The sequence below is a fragment of the Furipterus horrens genome, unplaced genomic scaffold (genome assembly GCF_987537825.1).
Source record: "Furipterus horrens unplaced genomic scaffold, mFurHor1.1.pri manual_scaffold_11, whole genome shotgun sequence".
Taxonomy (NCBI): Eukaryota; Metazoa; Chordata; class Mammalia; order Chiroptera; family Furipteridae; genus Furipterus; species Furipterus horrens.
In genome coordinates, this window is record NW_028327181.1 from 17,568,219 (window position 1) to 17,592,576 (window position 24,358).

Genomic DNA, 24,358 nt, shown 5'->3' on the forward strand with positions numbered 1-24,358 from the left:
CACTCGGAGTTCTCCCCTGGGGCCAGCAGTGCATGGATTCGAGAATCAGGCCCTCACCAGCGGCTTCTGAATCCCCACCTGGACAGAGGACACCCCTGTATCTCCACATCCAGTGTGGGGAGCAGCCACCAGGGGGAAGCAGAGAGTCAAATGGCAAAGCCCCCTGGAGACTGGGTAGGCCTTCATTCCATCAGGGGTTCTAACATTTAGAGGGGTTAGGAACCATTCATTACCTTACTCCTGAAAAAAGGTGTCTTTTCCCAAAGTTTCCTCCTTGACACTGATGTACAAATTCCCCAGGCTATGAGACTCTCATCTCCTGCTCTTGGAGATGTTGCTGCCTCTCCCAGATCCTCAGGGTATGAACATAGCTTCGTTGTAGTGAAATCACTGAGACCTCTTAGAATTTAGAGCCAGCTCTCATTCCCGTATGTTTAGTCAGTTTGTCTGAGCAGTGGGTCTGTCCCTGGTCCTGACTTTTGTGCAAGGATACTGAGACACTGCACCTCCGACATGGCCCTGGAGCACATGCCCCAAAGCAGAAACTGGCAGCACCATGAATTCTCTATAATCTCCACATGCCCTTGGCAAGGGAAGGGTCTTCCTCTGCTTGCCACTCAGGAATTGGGATTAGGGTTGGATCCTTTCTACTCAACTAAGCCTCTTGGTATCACCTGTAGGGTGGGGATGAGGAGGGCCCCTGCATTGGGTTCTAAAGGACAGAGGAGTTCTTTAAGTCAACCAAAAAGTGGACTCAGAACTAGATCCAACATCTGAATTCAACTAAAATACAATTAGGCACGAGACATTCCTGAAGTCTGGTACCACCTTGTTCCTGAGCAAGATCAGGTCATGAAAATTAAAAACGCCTGGGACCCTGGGAAACCTCAGCATCAGCACAGTGCACTTCTGGCCACCCCAGGACAGGGTGACACTGATCATAGGACTCAGCTTCCCTGGAAAACACAGACCAACTCCACCTCTGAGCTCTGCCACGGCCTGGTCACCCAGGAGCTACTACAGCTTGGAGACAAAGATGGAGTTCCAGCTGTGGGGGCAGGAAGAGAAGGAGAGCCCCCTAAGCTGAGGGTGGGGTCCAGGGGCTCTGAGTCTGAGTCTTTCTCTCACATCAGAGACCTCAGCTGCCCTGGAGCCCTGGCCGATTTGCATACCAGCAGCTCTCCCTCCAGCAAGAGGATAAGAGAGGCCTGGGGAGAAACTGGCTCAGCCTCAGGCCTCAGGGAGCAGATCAGGGCACCTCCACCATGGCCTGGACCCCTCTCCTCCTTGGTCTCCTCGCTCACTGCACAGGTGCTGCGGCCAGGCTCACACCCACCCCCAGCCCCAGGGATCTTGAGAACCCTGACTCGGACTCTGAGCTCAGCAGGGCACTGCATGGGGGGACCCAATGCCCCTACACTGCTGCAGATGAGAAGCTGTCAGGGCTGAACTCCCACTGTGCTCACCGGCTCTGTGTGAGCCTGAAGGGTTGCTCTAGCCAGGAGAGAGGGGCATGAGTGCGTCCTTTGTTCAGACCCTTCATGGACCAGCCAGACCCATCGGCCACTGGGGAGGAAACTGATGGCCCAGAGAGTCCTGTAGCCTGTCCCAGGAAGGGCAGGCAGGGATCTCCTGGGAAAAGGTCCTTCTTCCTTAACTCACCTCTCTTTATCTCTCTTGCAGGCTCTGTGGCCTCCTATGAGGTGACTCAGCCATCCTCGGTTTCCGTGAGCCTGGGGCAGACGGCCACAATCACCTGTCGGGGAGACAGCATTGGAGATAAATATGCTTCCTGGCACCAGCAGAAGCCCGGCCAGGCCCCGGTAACCGTCATCTATAGAGATAGCAACCGGCCCTCAGGGATCCCTGACCGATTCTCTGGCGCCAACTCGGGGAACACGGCCACCCTGACCATCAGCAGGGCCCAGGCCGAGGACGAGGCTGACTATTACTGTGCAGCGGGGAGCAGCAGTATTGGTGCTCACAGTGGCACAGGCAGACGGGGAAGTGAGACAAAAACCTCCGTCTGTGTCACACTCTCCTCAGGCCCCATGAGGACTGAGGACAAAGGCATGAGCAGCTTGGCCCTGGTCCCAGTTCCCAGGTCTCATGTGGCCCCTCCTCCCAGCCTCAGGCAGCTGTGCAGAGGGTGGGACAGGCGTGGACCCAGGGCTGGCAGGACCAGGGTGGCCTGGTGTGTCTGTGCCACAGTGTCACTTCTGGAAAGAGGGCCTCAGAAAAGGACTGACTGACAGTGTCCTGTGTCCAAAGTAATGGGTCCTGATTTTCTACACCAGGTGACTGGGCCGCTCCTGGGCAAACGTTCGGGGTTCATCCCCAGACCCTCCCAGCTCAGCGCAGCTTCTCAGGCCGCAGGCCCCGTGCAGCCCAGGGCTCTGAATGAGCCGACTAGTGTGAGCACCCACCACCCTGCCGGAGCCCCTGGCTGACCCAGCTGTGCCTGCACAGGGAAGTTCCGATGTGGCAGAGAACCGCCTCCCTCGAGGTCATTCCCTTTCCCCGAGTGTGACTCAGGCCCGCTGATCGCCCAGTGCCACGATCCCAGGCCCTGCCTCAGTTCACAAGGACTCAGCAGCCTCCAGCTGAGCCCTCAACTGTCACCATTTGCAGTTCCCAGTCTGGCCTCTCTTTCCTCCCAGAGAGGTCACCTGACACCTCACAGCATGAGATGCTCCGGCTCAGAGTGGGTTTCCAGGGGCCCAAAGGGAAAATAACAGCCCAGAGGGAAGGGTAGCGAAGAAGAGAGAGCTGCACAGAGGTGACACTCCGAATGTCTGCAAATGCTCCTGCGAGACCGATGAGCACACGTGGGAGGGATGCACCTGAGGCTGAGGAACACCCCACCCAAGGACACTAAGGGGACAGAATCAGCACACAGGCACACAGTCCCTGTGCCCAGCCTGGGGCAGAGCTCCCAGCTCAGACTCAGGTTGACTGGTCAGAAGATCAGGGCCCCAGGGGAGGGAAACTCAGCCCCAAGCTGAGGTCTGCCTGGTGGCATCTAAGAAAGTGTAAATGACAGCAAGATGACACAGGATGGACATGTGTCCAAGTGTTTCACTGAATCCCCAAGTGCTAATCACTGACATCATGAGAAGCACACGTGTTTCAGATCGAACACGGGAACAGTCACATTCCCTGTCATCCTATCAGCACTTCCCTGCAAAGACTCAGGAAAACATGAACTGTTATGAAAATAAGAACAATTTTTTTGCAAAAGGGCCTTGAAATTGCCCAATGATATAATTTGTAGATAGGAAACAAAAAAATTACTGCAATGGTATTTCCTTTGTTCATAAGGGTTGATGAAAGATTTAACATGCCAAGTGAAGACACAGAGGACAAAAATCCAAACTGGAAACCTAGATATAAAATCTATAATATTTGGGATTACAAACACACTGGATGACATTGACAGCAGATGAGAAGCTACCTAAGAAAAGACTCAAGAACTTGCTGTCATATCAACAGCGACTATTCAAAATGAAGCAGAAAATCATAAAGATCAAAAGTGGAAAGGATCTCACCTTCCCTCCAAAACACCATCCATGTAGCTGGAGAAAATGTCTCCTTATAAAACACATTTTCCCACATCATCACAGGGCCTTGCACCTGAATCAAGCACAGTGTGATGAGGGCAGGACAGTTCAGCACCAAGACCCAGGTGGCCTAGAAAGGAGTTGGGGACACAGCAGGAGGAAGTGAGAGTTTCCATAATGACAAGTCCCCTGGGGTCTCCTAGATGCAGATGCAGCAGCTCAGATTGGGCCTGGGAATCTGTGTGTCTGATGGCTCCCAGGGGAGCCTGGTGTGCTGGTCCTCTGAGGACCACAGTGAGAGTGGCTCAGCTGCTTCTCAGGCTCAGGGGACAGTCACCACAGGAAGCACCATCTGTGTAGCAAAGGTGACTTGCTCTCCCTCCCACCCAGGCTCCTTGTGGTCTTGCACTGCACTCACCCCCGTCCACATCTGTCCCTCCCATCAGGGTTGGGGGCCACTCTGTCCTGACTTCTCCCTCTTCCCAGCCATGTTGGGCCCCTGGAGAGACAGTGACCATATGCTGTGCAGAAGCAGCAGTGACACTGGACACTACAGTCGTGTCTCCTTGACCAGCACCACCTGACTGCGCCTAACATGGCTGAGGTGGAAGGGCGAGAACCAAACCTCACAGACACCAGGGGGCATCAGGCCTCTCTGAGTGTCTCTCTGTGCTCAGGCCAGCCATGGGGTGGCAGTCATTGTGGGTCCCATAAAGGGAGGAGGGGGCTCTTCCCACAGGGTCTTAGTGACGGAAAGTGGAAACAATGCATCCCTGACCGGCTCTACTGTCCTCCTGTCCCCGGGTGTTTTCAGGGCTCCTGGCGCTGGAAACCTTCTGGGTCCAAGGCCAAAAAAGTGAAGTCCCCTCCTCTCTACTGCCACTTGGCAAAGTCTGCCCTTGTGAACACGAGCTCCTAAGGTCATTTTGGAGCACACTCTGTCCCTGTTGTGTCTCTGTGTGCTAAGACACAACTAGACTGCGCAGGAAACAGGCCTACATGTGTCCCAATGATGCAGAGTCTAGGTGTGACTAGAGCTGGTGTCACCTTGGATTCTGCTCTACCTACTGTTTTCACCCTTTCCTAGGATGATACCTTTTCAGGTCTGTCCTCTCTTCCCATTACCCGTGGAAGTAAACGGGGGACAATGTATATTGGCCTGCATACGTGACCCGAGGAAGCAGATCTTGGGGCGGGGGAGCTCCTCCTGGCTGAAGGTCAGGCCTGAGCGGCCACCAGCTGCCCTGGAGCCTGATGGAGCTGTGGTCCTGCTATCAAAGATGCCTCCCACCTCCCCTGAATCCCTTTGCCCAGCCCGTGGTCGATCTCAGCTCCCTCCCCTCATCCTCCATAGGGTTCCCATCCTGACCTGGTTAACTCCACCTTCTCCTTTAAGGTCCTGTATCAAAGTCCCAGCCTCAGGGAGCCATCATGCCATGAAGACTGAGTGAGGTGCGGTTGCTGAAGAGTCTCCTGGGAGCCCGTGTTTCCCTCTGGGCAGCTCTCATGGCTGGTCCTGTCTCGTTTGTACCTTCTGTGTCCATTAGATTCAGTTCTGTGAGGGAGAGACTGTCATAGAGCCCAGCAAAGTGGTGACCTTGAACACTTACCCTCAGAGTGACCCTCACATAGGAAACTGCAGAATGTCCTTGTGGCAAAGGACAGACCCTGGGGAACCTGTGCATCACTCCTCGCTGTGACTCAGAAGGAGCTGAAGGGGGACAAAGGGTCTTAGGTGCAGTAGAGACTGCGCTGCCTGGGGACTGAGACAGGCTCCTGGGGGAAGAACCAGACCCTGCAGGGGAGGGAAGCTCATGGCAGGAGGCCCTGCCCCCGGGGTTGTGCTCAGAGAGACAGAAGCAGCTGGAGGGGCAGGTCCTGCTGCTGGGCCCTGACAGCAGAGTCCTTGTGCTTCAGTCGAATAAGCACCAGAAGGGAAATAAAGGCAGGACCCTCACGACGGATGCGAATGAAGACGTGTCTCAACCATTGACCCAGTAATCCTCCGCCTGGTCCGATAAGGCCTCCAGGCATTCTGGGCAACAAACAAAACTATGATCGTGTAGGAGGAGGGAGCCCTTGAAAGTCTGTGTGTGTCGTCTCCACTGGCTGGGAAGAGGAAAACCTTGAGACTGTTCATCCCAAGGCCTGGAAGGAGAGGGGGATTACAGCGCCCAAAGAAAGCCCCTAAAACAACTCTGGTTAACTGCCTCTCTCCCGTCACATATGCAAAATGAACAAATAGTCTAGAGCAAGACACAGATTTGGGCTAACAGACCCCCACACTACGACTATGTAGCATGTCTCCCCAGGAAAGCTGGCACCATCTTTACCCATCAATCAATACGTAACTCCCCTACTCCCATCCCACCAACTATTTAAGTCCTCAGAACAAAGGACTCACTCTCTTTTCTCTCGGCCACGTGGGAGGCCCCAATCCTCCCACCCTCCCCCACCCACCTTCTCTCTTGACCCTTTTGTCACACAGGAAAACCCTGGCCTCCCTACCTCTCTGGCCACTCTCTCTCTTCTCTGGTCACCTGGGCTCTGGCCACACAGGTGCTGGTCATGCTTTGGCCACCTTGCTTTTGCTCTCCCATTCACTAACTTCGCATGCACATTAATAGGCTCACTGATCTGTAATTTTTTACTGTATCAATGAGAAGAAGCAGGGTTTTCTCCGGTAACATATTTGGTGCCAAATCCCGGGACCTTGACCCGTGAGTCTGACCTGGGATCATGACCCATGATCCGGACTCAGATCCCCCTCTTTGTCTCCAGCCATTTGGAACACAGTGAATATGGTCTCACTGGCAAGGATTTCCTGCCTTTCTTAACTTTGGGGTAAAGGAGATGCTGCACTGCGGGGGGTGGGGCACTCAAACAGGCTAGGTCTATCTTTGGAGGTAGAAACAATGAAATCTAGAATGAGTGCCCAGGTTCCACCCAGGCTCTGAAGACAAGAGAGGAGTTTCCTCCCTCTGGCTGGAGTTCTCTGGTGTTGCTACATGAGCGGGGGCCTCCTGGAGGTGTCTACCCCTAAGACATGCAGGGGCCTCATAGGGAACTTCCATCACCCACTACATGGACTAAGCTTGCAGCCTCTCTCTCCCCTTGGTGGCTTCTAGCAGCTCTGTCTCCTAGGTGGCTTTTCTCTAGCACTTCAATTTACATTCTAATTTTTTTTTCTTCACTCAAATTTGCTTCATTCATAAGTTTTCCCCTTTTTATTTCATAATATACTCCCTAAGTCAAATGTTTAGCAACCTAATTGGGCTTTAGTTTTAAAGGACTTACTATGTTTCTTTTGGAATATTGGGTCAGAAGGATTATGTATGTTGCTGAAAGTCTGAGTAAGCCATAGATGGTCTGTGCAAATTGAAGGATTGTGTAGGGAGAAGGAAAGAAAAAAGAAGGAATTACAAAGGTGAAGGATTGTGAAGAAGGGTAAGAAGAAATAAAGGAAAGAGATACATGCCACAGTTGTACATGGCATGGGAAGGAAGGACGTAGGAGTGTGTAACTCAGGAGGGGAATGGAAGTGGAAAAGAAATAAGAAGGAAAAGTAAGCATATAAATCTTTGAAATATTGTAAATTTTAGACCTAAGAGCAGCAGTCCCAGGAACAAGCCTTGTCAAGCTTGCTATCTCCCTTGCCTCTTCTATAGCCTCTGTGAAAGCCATCAAGGTCACTGGATAGTAAAAGAGCCCACTTTTGAGCACGCTAAAGGAATGCAGTAATCACCAAGAATAAAATTTTGTCTCTTTCTCTAGCCTCAGAGCAGGAAGGTGGGGGGGTACTGTATACTCGCAGTTCCCTCCGAGGGAGTAGCTGCCACTGTTTAACCCCTTAACTCTCCCCTGGTATTTTACAGAGGTAGGCTTGTCTCTCCTCCTTAGACACCATACTCCAATTATATTGGCCTCCAGTCCTTGCAGGAAGTATACCACTCTTTGAGACAAAGACATAGTAACAGTACATATTGTGGTATATGACGTATGTTAAAGGAAAGATATGACAATGTTACCTCAAATGTTTGTTAAAAAGAAGAACTTGTATGATAAACTGACATGTCACATTCAATCCTAGTTCAGGTCCAATGTGATCTTTTCTCACAAGTGCACACTCAGGCAGCAGGAGTGATGTGTTGTCAGAATTCTCGGAATCACAAGAGAAGTCCTCATGTGAATTCCTGTGCAACCCGAAAGGGACGCAGCAGCCCCTGTGTAGTGACAGACTCTGTGGTTCAGCTGCTCACTCACCTGCTAACATAGGACAGTGGTCACATTGAAATGGCTTCTCCTTTTCCCGGGTTCTCCATCAGCTCCTCTGACTCCTGGGCCAGGTGTGTGTGTGCTCAGTGTAACGTCCAACCCTGTACCACGTGCCTTAATGTGAGAGATTTACGCCACATTGGACTGACCTGGTTTTGTATCATAAACACCTTAGCTTCTCACTGTCCTTCACCCTCAGACAAACCAGACCCGCCCCATAGGGCACTGACCCTGCTGTTCCTAAACTGACTTCATCCTTTTGGTTCCTCTTTCCTTTCTGACAACAGCTCCCAGGCCACCTCCAGAGAGACCTCTCCAGCCTCTCAACACACAGAACCTGCCTGTCAACTTTTGCCTGATCTCAACTAATTATCTAAATACAACAACAGCTGCACAAATATTTCCTTATAATTGTATTTTTTGATTGATTGATGTGTGTTGATTATTTCCCTCCAGTCAGGAATGTCTTCTTAATGCAGAACACACACATGACAATAAAAGATATCATGACTGGAGCCTGTGCTTCTCCTGCAACAACAAGTCTGCAGTCAGACGGTTGTCCTCCAGGTGCTCACCACCTCTGTGAGGTCTCAAAGGCTCTCACTCCCTGTTCTGCCTGCCCTACCAGGGATGCTCTGCTTTCACTCCGTTACCGACAGAACGCAGGGCGGCTGCAGCAGCTCCGGCCATCACACCGGCTTCGTGAGGGCAGGAGCTGCATTAGCCTCATCTGTTTCTCTCCTTCACAAAGGCTAAGTTATTAGGGAGCAAACCAGCTGGTTGACACTGCTATGTGTCAACCCTCGGTCAACCAGCTAAGAAGGACCTAAATATACCTTTTAAAATAGGTTGAAAGGCAAGATACAAGTAGAAGGTGGTGGTGACTGTCTGCTGTGTCCCCAAACAAGTGTGTCCCCTGTGCGCTCCCATTTCCATGTTGGAATCGGTGAGACAGGGACTGTGTCTTGTTCACACTTACTACCCTGGATGGAATGTCTGCCAAATAAAGTGGGTCAGAATCAATGTTTGCTGGGGGAGTGTTCTCTTGTCTCAGTTTTAAAGCAGAAGCCGCCACCACCCTGTTTTGACCCTGTCCCAGGGGTGTGCACTAGTGAGAGGCAGTCCCTGAGTCCTGTGTCCCCAGAAACACTCCCATGAACACCACAACCCCAGAGATATGTCCAGTGATGCTTCAGGTGGGCCCCGTTCCCTCCTCCTCCAAATGTACCTGTTCATATCATGATGGGTGATCTGGCCTCTTGTGCCTGGTCTTGAGACAGGCTGTGGTTATGCAGAGACCAGCAATTCCTCCCCTGGGATCAACAGTCGGTCCAATATCTGCACCTGGACAGAGGACACATCTGCACCTCCATCAGCCAGTGTGGAGCGGCCACCAGGGGGCAGCAAAGACCACCCGGTAAAGCCTCCTGGAGACTGAAAGGTCCTAGGCCCTTGGAATTGAAACATGCAAGGGATTAATTCTGAACCATCTGTCCCTTTATTAATAATTATAATAATATAATTGTGTTAAACAGGGGGATTAACCACCTCTTCACACCGTGGAGCAAGTAGTAAGTTTCCTACATTATCATTTTTGACACTGATTCTGACTCAGTGTCTCTCAGATTTGGTTTTTGTAGAATTTGTGCATTTTTCTATCACAGCTCTAGGTAGTTCATTCTTCTCCAGCCCCCTCCATTTCTGCTAAGACTTTGTTACTTTAAATCCTTTTTTCAAGCACTGGTGCACCCCTGGCACTGTTGCACATTGGGGACATTGAGGCACAGCATGTATGACATCTCCCAGGAGCTATAACCAAGTACAGAAGCTTACAGCATCCCTGGGGCTCCTAGCTACTTACTCCATGTGCCCTTAGCAACATGGGAATTCTATTCAGGCTCTGAGGCTCACAAACTGTGCCTGGGGTGGGATACTGCTGTCAACCTAAGTCTCATACTGTCACATATATAGGTAACACTTCGTAATGGGTTCAGAACATGCAGACAAATGTCACCTCTGAGCTCGGCTGTGGCCAGGCCATCCCAGGAGTGAGGACATAAGACTGGGGTGCAGATGTCAGTCACAGGCGATGACACCAGGGGTTGAACCAGAATCTCCTGGGCTGAGGTGGGGTCTGCAGGGGCTGCCATTCCCTTCCCTGTGTCTCTGGGGCAGAGTCCCTCTCAGGAACCACAGAGCTCCCAGGGCAGCACCCCTGAGCCCTGGCTGATTTGCATACCAGCAGCTCTCCCTCCAGCAAGGGGATAAAAGAGATCTGGGGGGAAACCAGCCCAGTCTCAGGCCTCAGGGAGCAGATCGGGGCACCTCCACCATGGCCTGGACCCCTCTCCTCCTCGGCCTCCTTGCTCACTGCACAGGTGCTGCACCCAGGCTCACACCCATCTCCAGCCCCAGGTTTCTGGACAGGCCTGACCCAGACCAGAGATCAGAGGGTGCTGCTTGGGGTGGATCCCATACCACTGACTATGCTGCATGATGAATGGCCATAGGGGCTGAACTCCCACTTAGCCCCTGGCTACATAAGAGCCTCTGGGCTGTACTTGGCAGGAGAAAGGGGCACAGGGGTCCTTACTTGTTTAGAGGTTTCATGGAATCGCCAAACGCATGGGCCACTACGGCAGACACTGAAGGCACAGAGAGTCCCTGTAGCCTGTTCCAGGATGGGCAGGCAGGGGTCTCCTGGGAAGGGTCCTTCATGCTTATGCCAACATCTTCTTTCCCCTCTTGCAGGTTCTGTGGCCTCCTATGAGCTGAATCAGCCATCCTCAGTTTCCGTGAACCTGGGACAGACGGCCACGATCACCTGTCGGGGAGACAGCATTGGAAGTAAAAATGTTCACTGGTACCAGCAGAAGCCCAGCCAGGCCCCTGTGCTGGTCATCTATAATGATGATGATCGACCCTCAGGGATCCCTGACCGATTCTCTGGTGCCAACTCGGGGAACACGGCCACCCTGACCATCAGCGGGGCCCAGGCCGAGGACGAGGCTGACTATTACTGTCAGGTGTGGGATGGCAGTACTGATGCTCACAGTGACACAGGCAGATGGGGAAGTGAGACAAAAACCTCCATCTGTGTCACACTCTCCTCAGGCCCCACGAGGACTGAGGACAAAGCCATGAGCAGCTTGGCCCTGGTCCCAGTTCCCAGGTCTCATGTGTCCCCTCCTCCCAGCCTCAGGCAGCTGTGGAGGTGGTGGGACTGGTGTGGACCCAGGGCTGGCAGGACCAGGGTGGCCTGGAGTATAAGTGCCACAGTGTCACTTCTGGAAGAGGGCCTGAGAATAGGACAGACTGATGGGGTCCTGTGTCCAGAAGGAACGGTCCTTGAATTTCTACATCATGGTGACAGGGCCGCTCCTGAGCAGACGTTCCGGGCTAATCCCCAGGCCCTCCCAGCGCAGCCCAGCTCCTCAGGCCGCAGGCCCCGTGTAGCCCAGGGCTCTGAATGAGCCGACTAGTGTGAGCACCCACCACCCTGCTGGAGCCCCTGGCTGACCCACCTGTGCCCTCACAGGGAAGTTCCGATGTGGCAGAGAACTGCCTCCCTTGAGGTCATTCCCTTTCCCCGAGTGTGACTCAGGCCCGCTGACCGCTTGATGCCACAATCCCCAGGCCCTGCCTCAGTTCACAAGGACCCAGCAGCCTCCAGCTGTCACCATTTGCAGTTCCCAGTCTGGCCTCTCTTTCCTCCCAGAGAGGTCACCTGACACCTCACTGCGTGAGATGCTCCGGCTCAGAGTGGGTTTCCAGGGGCCCAAAGGGAAAATAACAGCCCAGAGGGAAGGGTAGCAAACAGGAGAGAGCTGCACAGAGACCACACTCAGGGCATCTGCAACTGCTCCTGCGAGACCATGAGCACATGTGGGAGGGAAGCACCTGAGGCTGAGGAAGGCTCCACCCAAGGACAATAAGGGGACAGTCCCCAGAATCAGCACACAAGCACACAGTCCCTGTGCCCAGCCTGGGGAGGAAGCTCCCAATTCAGAATCAGGTTGACTAGTCAGAAAATCTGGGCCCCAGTGGAGGGAATCTCAGCCTCAAGCTGAGGTCTGCCTGGTGACATCATAGAAAGTGTAGGCCCCTCCCCTCCTTTGGGACAGACCACAGATTTTAAGCCCAGCCTAGAAAAAGCCCACCACTCAAAGTGCGAAAACCAGCACCTTGGCCATGACTTTGGGCTACTGGGTACCCACGGGCTGGCCCACGCCACCCACCTGCCCCTGGAGTGCACAGACTCGAACTACGAGGAGGAGAAGCACACGATGAGGAACACTTCCGACGATGACAGAAGCCAGTGGCTGAGTGAAAAATTCAAGCTGGGCCTGGATATCCCCAACCTGCCCACTTAATTGACGGGGCTTGCACGGTCACCCAGAGCTATGCCATCCTCCACCCCATAGCCTGCCAGCACAGCATCCGTGGGGAGACGGAGAGGAGGAGATTCGCACGGACAGTTTGGAGAACGAGATTATGCACATCTGAATGTACCACATCAGGACGAGCTACAACCCTGACTTTGAGAAACTGAAGCCTGACTTTTTGAAGCTTCTCCCTGAAAAGTTGAAGCTTTTCTCTCAGTTTCAGGGGAAGTTGTCTTGGTTTCCAGGAGACAAGCTGACTTATGATGTCCTAGATGTGCTGCGTATATTTGAACCCAAGTGCCTGGATGAGCTCCCGAACCTGAAGGCCTTCATTTCTCAAGTAGAGGGCCTGAAGCAGATCTCCGCCTCCATGAGGCCCTGTGTAATCCAAGGCTGCCATGTGGGGCAACAGGTAGGCCTGTGAGTTCGGGGATGGGAGGGAGAAACACAGCTGGACATTCCCGCATTATTAGCACCATCTGCACTCGTTCTTTTTTCTTCTTTTAACGCCTTTCTCTTCATCGCGCCCATCCTCACCCAATGCCTTGTTTTGGTCCCTTTTCTGCCTCCTAAGCCCCCTTTCATCCAGGTCCTCTACAGTTGCAGCTCCCACTTTTCGACAGCAATGATCCTACCCCTCCCATGTGAATCCTCTTGCATTAAAGTCAATGGGACAAAAAAAAAAAAAAAACTGTAAATGACAGCAAGTTGAGACAGGATGGACCTGTGTCCAAGTGTTTCACTGAATCCCCCAAGTGCTAATCTGACATCATGAGAAGCAGAGATGTTCCAGATCCAACACGGGAACAGTCCCATTGCCTGTCATCCAATCAACACTTTCCTGCAAAGATGTCACGGCCGCCTGGGCTCCAAACAGAGCTGTGGTGAAAGTCACAAGCCCTCTGCCGGGGGGCCTGCAAGCTGGGCCCCAGGGTTGGGAAATTAGCACCAGACTCCAAGCTGCTGTGGCCCCACCTGAGAAAGTATAAACCCAGCTGACAAAGGATCCCAGAATAGCAGGCAAAATATATATATAGACATACAAGTGTTGCTCACCAGAAAGGAAATTTTCACCAAGTCTGTCTTCTCTTCAGTATTTCCTGATTGGAAACAAGAAAATATAAACCACAATAGCAACATAACGCCACATTGGACTGACCTGGTTTTGTATCATAAACACCTTAGTTTCTCACTGTCCTTCACCCTCAGACAAACCAGACTCGCCTCGTAGGGCACTGACCCTGCTGTCCCCAAACTCACTTCATCCTTCTGGTTCCTCTTCCCTTCCTGATAGCAGCTCCCAGGTCACCTCCAGAGAGACCTCTCCAGCCTCTCAACACACAGAACCTGCCTGTCACCTTTTGCCTGATCTCAACTAATTATGTGAATACACCAACAGCTACACAACTACTTCCCTATGATTATTCTTATTAATCTATTGAGTGATTGATGTGTGCTGATTACATCTCTCATTACTCAGGAATGTCTTCTTAATGCAGAACATACACATGACAATAAGAGACGTGACAGACAGGAGCCTGTGTTTCTCCTGCAACAACAAGTCTACAGTCAGACAGTTGTCCTCCAGGTGCTCACCACCTCTGTGAGGTCCCCAAGGCTCTCACTTCCTGTTCCACCTGCCCTACCAGGGAGGCTCTGCTTTCACTCCTGTTGTGCAGAGATAATGCAGGGCAGCTGCTGCAGCTCCGGCCATCACAGCGGCTTCGTGAGGGCAGGAGCTGCATTACTCTCATCTGTTTCTCTCCTTCACACGGGCTAAGTTCTTAGGGAGACAACCAGCTGGTTCACACTCCTGTGGGTCAGCCTGGGCCACAGAAGCAATACCGGCCAAAAGTGTCTGAGAAGAGCTTTTAAAAGAGGTTGGAAGACAAGATAGATACAAGTAGATGGTGGTAGTGACTGTCTGTTGTGTCACCCAAACAAGTGTCCCCTGTGCGCTCTCATTTGCACGTTGGAATCAGTGAGAAGGGACCATGTCTTGTTCACACTTATTACCCAGGATGGAACATCTGCCAGAGAAAATGGGTCAGAATCAATGTTTGCTGGGGGAGTGGTCCTCTGTCACAGTTTTGAAGCAGAAGCCGCTACCACTCTGTTTTGACCCTGTTCCAGTGGTGGGGACCAGTGAGAGGCAGTCCCTGAGCCCTGTGTCCCCAGAACCACCCCCATGAACACCGCAGCCCCACAGATATGTGTAGTTTGCTTCAGCTGGGCCCCGCCCGGTCCTCCTCTAAATGAACCGGTTCATATGTTTATGGGTGATCTGAGCTTCTTGTGCCTGGACTTCAGACAGGCCGTGGTTATGTAGAGAACAGCGGTTCCTCCCCTGGGACCAACAGTTCATGGATCAGGGAGTTACCACCTGAGCAGTAGGTTCAATATCTGCACCTGCAGGAGGACACACCTGCATCTCCAGCAGCCAGTGTGTAGCAGCCACCAGGGGGCAGCAGTGACCACCTGGTAAAGTCTCCTAGAGACTGGGAGGGTCTCATCGTCATCGGCAGCCGTCCGTCTCGAGAGATGATGGTGTAGCTTCTTAAGAGTCTATCTGCACCGCCGAGAATGGCTGTGCAGTCCAACTCGGGAGTGACATGGTATCTGTCTCCTCCCGTGTTGAATCGACATCTTGCGATGACGCTGAAGCTACAGAGCCTGGGCAGGGTGATATGGAGGGTCTGCTGTTGCCCATGCAGCAGACCCCCCCTCTCTTCGCAGCTGAAGGGTCCAAGGGAAAGACGGAGTCAATACAGCTTGGCTTCAGGTGCGCCGCAGGAGTTGCCGGTGTTGACTACAACGTCAAACCGCCTTAGGGACTCCGGCTCCGGATTTTCTGTCGGGGTTTACTCCCTTAGCCTTTCCCCTGAAGAGGTATGCCGCAAGGCAGCGGAGGTTTTTTGGAGTCAGAGTTTTCCTTCTCTGATGTACCCTGACTGGAAGATCGAACCAGCGACACTTAGCTCGCAGGCCGACGCTCAATCCACTGAGCTAAACCAGCCAGGGCTACTGGGAGGGTCTAGGCCCTTGGAATTGAAACATGCAAGGGATTAATTTTGAATCTTCTGTTCCCTTATTAATAATTATAATAATATAATTGTGTTAAAACAGGGGGATTAAACACCTCCTCACACTGTGGAGAAAGCAGTAAGTTTCCTATACCATCACTTTGACACTGATGTAACTTTCTGACTCAGTGTCTCTCTGATTGGGTTTTTGTAGAATTTGCCCACTTTTCTATCACAGCTCTAGGTAATTCATACCTCTCCATCCCCCTCCATTTGTGCTAAAACCCTGTGACTTTCAAGCATTTTTCAGGCACTAGAGCTGTCCCTGGCACTAGTGCACACTAGGGACACTCAGGCACAGCCTCTATGACCTGTCCCAGGAGCTATAACAAAGCACAGAAGCTTACAGCACCTCAGGGTCTTAACTACTCCATGTGCCTTTAGCAACGTGGGAATTTATTCAGGCCCTGAGGCTCACAAACTGTGCTGGGGTGGGACATTGTTGAGATCTAAAGCTCCTATTGTCACCTCTATAGTTAAGGCTCTTTAATGAGTTCAGAACATGCAGACAGATATCACATCTGAGCTCAGCTGTGGCCAGGCCAGCCCAGGAGTGAGGCCATGAGACTGGGGTGCAGATGTCAGCCCCAGGCGATGGCACCAGAGGATGAACCAGATTCTCCCGGGCTGAGGTGGGGTCTGCAGGGACCGCCCCTCCTTTCCCTGTGTCTCTGGAGCTCAGTCCCTCTCAGGAACCACAGAGCTCCCAGGGCAGCACCCTGAGCCCTGGCTGATTTGCATACCAGCAGCTCTCCCTCCAGCAAGGGGATAAGAGAGGCTGGGAGTAACCGACCCAGCCTCAGGCCTCAGGGAGCAGATCGGGGCACCTCCACAATGGCCTGGACCCCTCTCCTCCTCGGCCTCCTCGCTCACTGCACAGGTGCTGCGCCCAGGCTCACGCCCACCCTCACTCCAGGGGTCCTGACAGGCCTGACCCAGACTCTAGCTCACAGGGTCCTGCTCACCAGGGAGCAATGCCCCTTACCCAGCCGCATGTTCATGGGCTGTGGGGGTTGAACTCCCACTATGCCACTAGCTCTGTGTGAGCCTGAGGGACGGTACCTACCAGTAGAAAGGGGCATGAGGGGGTCCTCAATTGTTCAGAGGCTTCATGGACCAGCCAGACCCATGTGCCATTGGGGCTGACACTGATGGCCCAGAGAGTCCTTGGAGCCTGTTCCATGAAGGGCAGGCAAGGGTCTCCTGGGAAAGGGTCCTTCATCCTTAACCTACCTCTTCTTTCCTCTCTTGCAGGCTCTACAGCCTCCTATGAGCTGACTCAGCCATCCTCGGTTTCCGTGAACCTGGGACAGACGGCCAGGATCACCTGTGGAGGAAACAGCATTGGAAGTAAAAGTGTTTACTGGTACCAGCAGAAGCCCGGCCAGGCCCCTGTGCTGGTCATCTATGGTGATAGCAACCGGCCCTCAGGGATCCCTGACCGATTCTCTGGCGCCAACTCAGGAAACATGGCCACCCTGACCATCAGCGGGGCCCAGGCCGAGGACGAGGCTGACTATTACTGTGCAGTGTGGGACTATAGTAGTGATGCTCACTGTGACACAGGCAGACGGGGAAGTGAGACAAAAACCTCCTTGCCCCAGTCAGCTGCTCACTCTCATCAGCCAACTGAGCAGCTGTAGGTCAGGCCTCAGGGTCAGGTGTCCTCCTGGGTCCCCCACCCCAAGGCTAAAAGACTCTGAGCGGTTCTGTGTCCTCTCAGGGCCTAGTTGATGCTGATGAAAAACTGAGAAAGGCCTCTGTTCTGAGCTACACAGGCTGTTGTCTGGCTTGGAGTAGGAAGGAAAGGATATGGAAGTCATGTATAGCACAGTGGTCCCAGACGCCATCGCCTGTGACTCACAGAGAGAGCTGTCTGAGATGATGCAGTCCCTCTGGAACTGATCTTCTCCTTGAACAGGACCTGCCTGGAGGAGGCCACATCCTAAGGGGCTGCCTGAGGCTGGGGAGGATGGAGTCCCAGGCTCAGGTCCTTCCTATCCTAGATTTCACAGAAAGTGCCGACACCACCTAGTTTACTTCCTGGGGACTTTCTCCTGGACACACTGTCCACATGCTGTACCCAGTGTACCAAATACCCGTAATTGCTGTCTAAATGATACAGTTTTTCTTTGGGGTGATAAAAAAGCTCCTACAATAAATAGGAGTGAATGGCATACAACTTTTTCATTGTCTTTAGTGCTACTGAACTGTGGACTTATTCAATAAAAATGGTTGTATCATTCAGCCTCCTGCAGAGAAAGAAAACCAACAAGGTGGATTTGTATAGGTGAAGAGATTATGATGCGAAGTTGCTCACGCCATGACGGAGGCTGAGAAGCCCCACCATGTGCCCCAGCAGACGGAAGACCCAGGAGAGCCAGGGGTGTGATGGAGCCCGAGGCTGAGGCCACGGAAGTGATGGTGTGAGTCTCCGTCCACGGGAAGGGAAGACAGGTGCCCCGGCCCCAGCCTCAGGGAGGAGGCACGAGGGAGGAATTCTCCTTTCCTCTGCTTGTGTCTGTTCAAGCCCTCGGTGGTTGGAGGGGAGCACAGGGGAAAATATTGGGACAACAGTAACAGCATAATCAATACGAAATACTTGAAAAAAAGAAAAAAGGAAGCTGCAAAGAGTTCACACAAAAAAGCCTGCTAGAATAACTGAGTTCACAACAGTTGTGAGATATACATTGATACGCAAGTATCAGTTGTTTCTATGCACCAACAATGAATAATCTCAAGGGTATTTAAAAACCATTTTATTTTTAAAAACATCTAAAGGGATAAAATACAGAAGAAAAATTTAATGAAGCAGAAGAAAAACATGTTTGCTGAGAAGAACAATACATTTTAAATGACAATGAAAATGACCAGGTAATGGGGAAAGACATTTTGTGTGAACGGATTGGAAGAGTTCATATTGTTAATGTGGCAATACCACCCAAAGCAAGGATTCAGTGCCATCCTTATTAATAATAAATTGTTTCTTTTGTGTGCATGTGTGTGTTTTTGTGGAAATGGAAATGTTGAACCAAAGGAGTGTGGTACTGGTGTAAGGATAGACAGATACACTAATGGAATAGAACTGAGAGCCCAGAAATCAGGCTGCACATCTATGGTCAAGTCAATTTTCAAAGGATAACAAGATCATTAATGACAGGGGTGCAGGGGAGGCTTTTCAACAAGTGGTTCTGGGAAAACTGGATATCACCATCAAAAAAACGAAGTTAAAACCCTACTCACATCATATACACCAATTGATTCAAGGTGGGTCAACAACCTTAACATAATTACTAAAACTATAAACTTCCTGAAAAAATAGCGTAGAGGAAAATTTTTAGGGTCTTTACTTTGGCATGAATTTTTAGAGGTGACAGAAAAACATTTTAAAACTTTACTTCAGTATAATTAAAAACTTTAGGCTTTGAAAGAAAACATTTTTAACAGAGTGAAAAGAACAACCTACAGATTTAGAGGAAATGTTGCAGACCACACTGTAAAGCACAAACAAAGGCATATCTTTAAAAATTGCGGTTCATTTGAACAAAAATGCATTCAAATCAGGCCATGCCAAACCCCAGGGGTCGGGAGTACTGCGCCAGCAGGAGGCGGGGAAGGAGAGAAAGGTGCAGAAGCGAAGGAGGAAATCACTTGGCTGGCTGTAGCTTAAAGCCAGCTGGCTCTTCCTGACTGGTTGTCCCTGGGTTTTGACTCCTCGCTATCAAGGCCTTCCTCCTACGGGTGAAGTTTGGTGGCTGACAGAGGCCGCTAGAGCCCTAGAGCTGCTTCACTCACCAGCCGCCTTGTTTAAGTAACTTATCACTTTTATCGTGAGTCTCTCACAACAGGACAGTATTCAGCCCTTACTGCTCAGGAACGAAAAGACAACGTGAGTGGGTCTGGCTTAAAAACAAACAAAAGACAGTGCACAGGCACAAGATGATGGGAAAGGTTGGCTGTGTCTGCTCACCCGTGTGTCACTGCACTGCCCACTGGCAACATGACACTCCCTTCAAGCAGGGGCTGAGTCTGGTTTGTATGAATGGAATTCCCAGTTTAGAAAGTGCCAGACCAAAGTGGGTCTAAATCAAATCTGTTAGCTGGATATCCTCCTGCCTCTGTCTTCGGCAAAGTAAACTCACTGTCCCGTGCTGTCTCTGTCCCCACAGCCGGCACCAGGGAGAACCATTCCCTCAGCCTTGTGCCCCGCCCCCCGACCCCCGACAGTGTCAAGCCCAAGACAGGGAAGCCTCCAGTGGGACCATCCTTCTCCTACTCCAAATGACTATGTTCTTCTTTTCCTTGGTAATCAGACCCTCATGCCTGGTTTAAAGCAGGCAAGGGCCACTCAGAGTTCTCCCCTGGGGCCAGCAGTGCATGGCTTAGAGAATCAGGCCCTCACCAGCGACTTCTGAATCCCCACCTGGACAGAGGACACCCCTGTACCTCCACATCCAGTGTGGGGAGCAGCCACCAGGGGGAAGCAGAGAGTCAAATGGCAAAGCGCCCTGGAGACTGGGTAGGCCTTCCTTCCATTAGGGGTTCTAATATTAAGGGGGGTTAGTAACCATGGCATTACTCCTGAAAAAAAGGTGTCCTTTCCCAAAGTATCCTCCTTGACACTGATGTACAAATTCCCCAGGCTATGAGACTCTCACCTCCTGCTCTTGGATTTGCTGCCTTCTCTCCCAGATCCTCAGGGTATGAATACAACTTCATTGTAATGAAATCACGGAGATCTCTTAGAATTCACAGTCAGCTCTCATTCCCGTATGCTCAGTCAGTTTCTCTGAGCACTGGGTTGTCCCTGGCCCTGACCCCTGTGCAGAGATACTGAGGCACTGCGCCTCTGACCTGGCCCTGGAGCACATGCCCCAAAGCAGAAACTGGCAGCACCATAAATTCTCTATAATTTCCACGTGCCCTTGGCAAGGGAAGGGTCTTCCTCTGCTTGCCACTCGGGAGTTGGGATTAGAGTTGGATCCTCGCTACTCAACTAAGCCTCTTGGTATCACCTGTAGGGTAGGGGTGAGGAGGGTCACTGCATTGGGTTCTAAAGGACAGAGGAGTTCTTTAAGTCAAAACCATAAAGTGGACTCAGGAGTAGATCCAACATCTGAATTCAACCAAAATGCAATTAGGCATGAGACATTCCTGAAGTCTGGTACCATCTTGTTCCTGAGCAAGATCAGATCATGAAAATTAAAAAGGCCTGAGACCCTGGGAAACCTCAACATCAGCACAGTGCACTTCTGGCCACGCCAGGACAGGGTGACACTGATCTTAGGACTCAGCTTTCCCGGAAAACATAGACCAACTCCACCTCTGAGCTCTACACACGGCCTGGTCACCCAGGAGCTACTACAGCTTGGAGACAAGGATGGAGTCCCAGGTGTGAGGGCAGGAAGAGAAGGAGAATCCCCTAAGCTGAAGGTGGGGTCCAGGAGCTCCCAGTCTGTTCTTTCTCTCACATCAGAGACCCTGACATCAGCAGCCCTAGAGCACTGGCTGATTTGCATACCAGCAGCTCTCCCTCCAGCAAGGGGATAAGAGAGGCCTGGGGGTAACCGACCCAGCCTCAGGCCTCAGGGAGCAGATCGGGGCACCTCCACCATGGCCTGGACCCCTCTCCTCCTCGGCATCCTCGCTCACTGCACAGGTGATGCGCCCAGGCTCACACCCACCCTCACCCCAGGGATCAGGATAGGCCTGACTCTGACTCTGAGCTCAGCAGGGCACTGCATGGGGCAACGCAATGCCCCTACACTGCTGCAGATGAGAAGCTGTCAGGGCTGAACCCCCACTGTGCTCACCGGCTCTGTGTGAGCCTGAAGGGTTGCTCTAGACATGAGAGAGGGGCACAAGTGGGTTCTCCTTTGTTCAGACCCTTCATGAACAAGCCAGACCCATGGGCCACTGGGGCTGACACTGAAGGCCCAGAGAGTCCCTGTAGCCCATTCCAGGACAGGCAGGCAGGGGTCTTCTGGGAAGGGTCCTTCATCATTAACCCACCTCTTTTTCTCTCTTTCAGGCTCTGCGGCCTCCTATGAGCTGACTCAGCCATCCTCGGTTTCTGTGAGCCCGGGACAGACGGCCACGATCACTTGTGGGGGAAACAACATAGGAAGTAGTTATGTTCACTGGTACCAGCAGAAGCCCGGCCAGGCCCCTGTGCTGGTCATCTATAGGGATAGCAACCGGCCCTCAGGGATCCCTGACCGGTTCTCTGGCACCAACTCGGGGAACACGGCCACCCTGACCATCAGTGGGGCCCAGGCCGAGGACGAGGCTGACTATTACTGTCAGTCATATGACAGCAGTAGTGATGCTCACAGTGGCACAGGCAGACGGGGAAGTGAGACAAAAACCTGCATCTGTGTCACACTCTCTTCAGGCCCCACGAGGATTGAGGACAAAGCCATGAGCAGGTTGGCCCTGGTCCCAGTTCCCAGGTCTCATGCGGCCCCTCCTCCCAGCCTCAGGCAGCTGTGCAGAGGGCGGGACAGGCATGGACTCAGAGCTGGCAGGACCAGGGTGGCCTGGTGTGTCTGTGTCACAGTGTCACTTCTGGAAGAGGGCCTGAGAATAGGACAGATGGATGGAGTCTTGTGTTCAGAAGTAATGATCTTTGTATTTCTACACCAGGTGACTGGGCCGCTCCTGGGCAAACGTTCCGGGCTAATCCCCAGACCCTCCCAGTGCAGCCCAGCTCCTCAAGCCGCAGGCCCCGTGCAGCCCAGGACTCTGAATGGGCCGACTGGTGTGAGCACCCACCACCCTGCCGGAGCCCAGCTGTGCCCTAACAGGGAAGTTCCGATGTGGCAGAGAATCGCCTCCCTCAAGGTCATTCCCTTTCCCCGAGTGTGACTCAGGCCCGCTGACCGCCCGATGCCACGATCCCAGGCCCTGCCTCAGTTCACAAGGACCCAGCAGCCTCCAGCTGAGCCCTCAGCTGTCACCACTTTGCAGTTCCCAATCTGGCTTCCGTGCTTCCTCCCAGAGAGGTCACCTGACACCTCACTGCATGAGATGCTCCAACTCAGAGTGTGTTTCCAGGAGCCCAAAGGGAAAACTACACCCGGAGGGAAGAGTAGCAGAGAGGAGAGAGCTGCACAGACCACACTCTGGGCATCTGCAGACGCTCCTGCGAGACCGATGATCACACGTGGGAGGAAAGCACCTGAGGCTGAAGAAGGCCCCATCCAAGGTCACCTAGGGGACAGTCCCCGGAGTCAGAACACAGGCCCATAGTCCCTGTGCCCAGCCTGGGGCAGAAACTCCCAACTGAGACTCAGGTTGACTGGTCAGAAGATCTGGGCCCCAGTGGAGGGAAACTCAGCCCCAAGCTGAGGTCTTCCTGGTGGCATCTAAGAAAGTTTAAGTGACAGCAAGATGACACAGGATGGACCTGTGTCCAAGTGTTTCACTTAACCCTAAGTGCTAATCTGACATCGTGAGAAGCACACGTGTTCCAGATCGAACACAGAAACAGCCCCGTTACCTGTCATCCTATCCACACTTCCCTGCAAAGAATCAGGAAAACATGAACTGTTATGAAAATAAGAACCTTTTTTTTCCCAAAAGGGCCCTGCTATTGCCCAGATGATATCATTTGTAGATAGGAAACAAAAAAGTTTACTGTAATGGTATTTCCTTTTTCATAAGGGAGGATGAATGATTTAAGTGGCAAGTGAAGACACAGAAAACCAAAATCTATATGGGAAACCTACATATAAAAGCTATGATATTTGGGATGAAAAAGACACTGGATGAGATTGACAGAAGATGAGATGCTACCAAATAAAACACTAGAGAACTTGCTGTCATAGCAGGAACAACTATTCAAAATGAAGCAGAAAATAATAACAATATGAATTGGAAAGGATCTCACCTTCCCTCCAAAACACCACCCATGTGGCTGGAGAAACTGTCTCCTCATAAAACACTTTTTCTCACATCACAGGGCCTTGCGCCTGAATCAAGCTCAGTGTGATGAGGGCAGGACAGTTCAGCACCAAGTCCCATGTGGCCCAGGAAGGAGTTGGGGACACAGCAGGAGGAAGTGAGAGTTTCCGTGGTGACAAGTCTCCTGGGGTCTCCTAGATGCAGATGCAGCAGCTCAGATTGGGCCTGGGAATCTGTGTGTCTGATGGCTCCCAGGGGAGCCTGGTGTGCTGGTCCTCTGAGGACCACACTGGGAGTGGCTCAGCTGCTACTCAGGCTCAGGGGACAGTCACCACAGGAAGCCACCGTATGTGTAATAAAGCTGACCTGCTCTCCCTCCCAGCCAGGCTCCTTGTGGTCTTGACCCTGTACTCACCCCCATCCACATCTGTCCCTCCCGTCAGGGTTGGGGGACACTCTGTCCTGACTTCTCCCTTTGCCCAGGCATGTTGGGCCCCTGGACAGACAGTGACCATATAAGCTGTGCAGGAGCAGCAGTGACATTGGACGTTACAGTCGTGTCTCCTGATACCCGTACCACCTGACTGCAGCCTAACATGGCTGAGGTGGAAGGTCAAAAATCAAACCTCACAGACTCCAGGGGGCATCAGGCCTCTCTGAGCGTCCCTCTGTGCTCAGCCCAGCCATGGGGTGGCAGTCATTGTGGGTCCCATGAAGGGGGATGGGGCTCTTCCTACAGGGTCTTAGTGATGGGAAGTGGAAACAATGCATCTCGGGCCAGCCCTACTGTCCTCCTGTCCCCTGGTGTGCTGTCAGGGCTCCTGGGACCGGAAACCTTCTGGGTTCACACCTAGGAAGAGACGTCCCCTCCTCTTTACCACCGGTTGGCAAAGTCTGTCCTTCTGACCATGAGCTCCTGAGGGCACTTGGAAGCACACCCTGTCCCTGCTGTGTCTTTGTGTTAAGACACAACTAGACTGTGCAGGAGACAGGCCTACATGTGTCCCAATAATGCAGGTCTAGGTTTGACTAGAGCTGTCACCACTTTGAGATCCCGCTCTAGCTACTGTTGTCATCCCGTCCTAGGATGGGACCTTTTCAGATCTGTCCTCTCTTCCCGTTACCAGGAAAGTATGGGGGGACAATGGAT

At 52.2% G+C, this 24,358-nt stretch overlaps 1 protein-coding gene, 1 pseudogene and 2 gene segments (V, D, J or C); all 4 read left to right on the forward strand.

The window, feature by feature from the left end:
- Positions 1-24,358, forward strand: part of LOC149997095 (immunoglobulin lambda variable 3-16-like) — a 73,446-nt gene that overhangs the window by 18,565 nt on the left and 30,523 nt on the right.
- Positions 1-24,358, forward strand: part of LOC149997096 (immunoglobulin lambda-1 light chain-like) — a 72,997-nt gene that overhangs the window by 9,302 nt on the left and 39,337 nt on the right. Inside the window, exons 1-2 of one of the 2 annotated variants that reach the window (XM_090292379.1) lie at positions 10,133-10,213; positions 10,587-10,884. The exons of the other annotated variant lie outside the window; for it this stretch is intronic. Of the exons in view, the coding sequence (XP_090148505.1) occupies positions 10,168-10,213; positions 10,587-10,884 (344 nt within the window). The 5' untranslated portion in view covers positions 10,133-10,167. Of the gene's footprint in view, positions 1-10,132; positions 10,214-10,586; positions 10,885-24,358 lie in introns of those variants that run through there. 2 annotated transcript variants of the gene reach the window in all.
- Positions 12,015-12,636, forward strand: LOC149997099 (glutathione S-transferase Mu 1 pseudogene; annotated as a pseudogene).
- On the forward strand, positions 20,886-22,106 carry LOC149997100 (immunoglobulin lambda variable 3-9-like). The segment is given in 3 exon segments: positions 20,886-20,962; positions 21,335-21,658; positions 21,949-22,106. Coding segments are annotated over 3 exon segments (528 nt in total).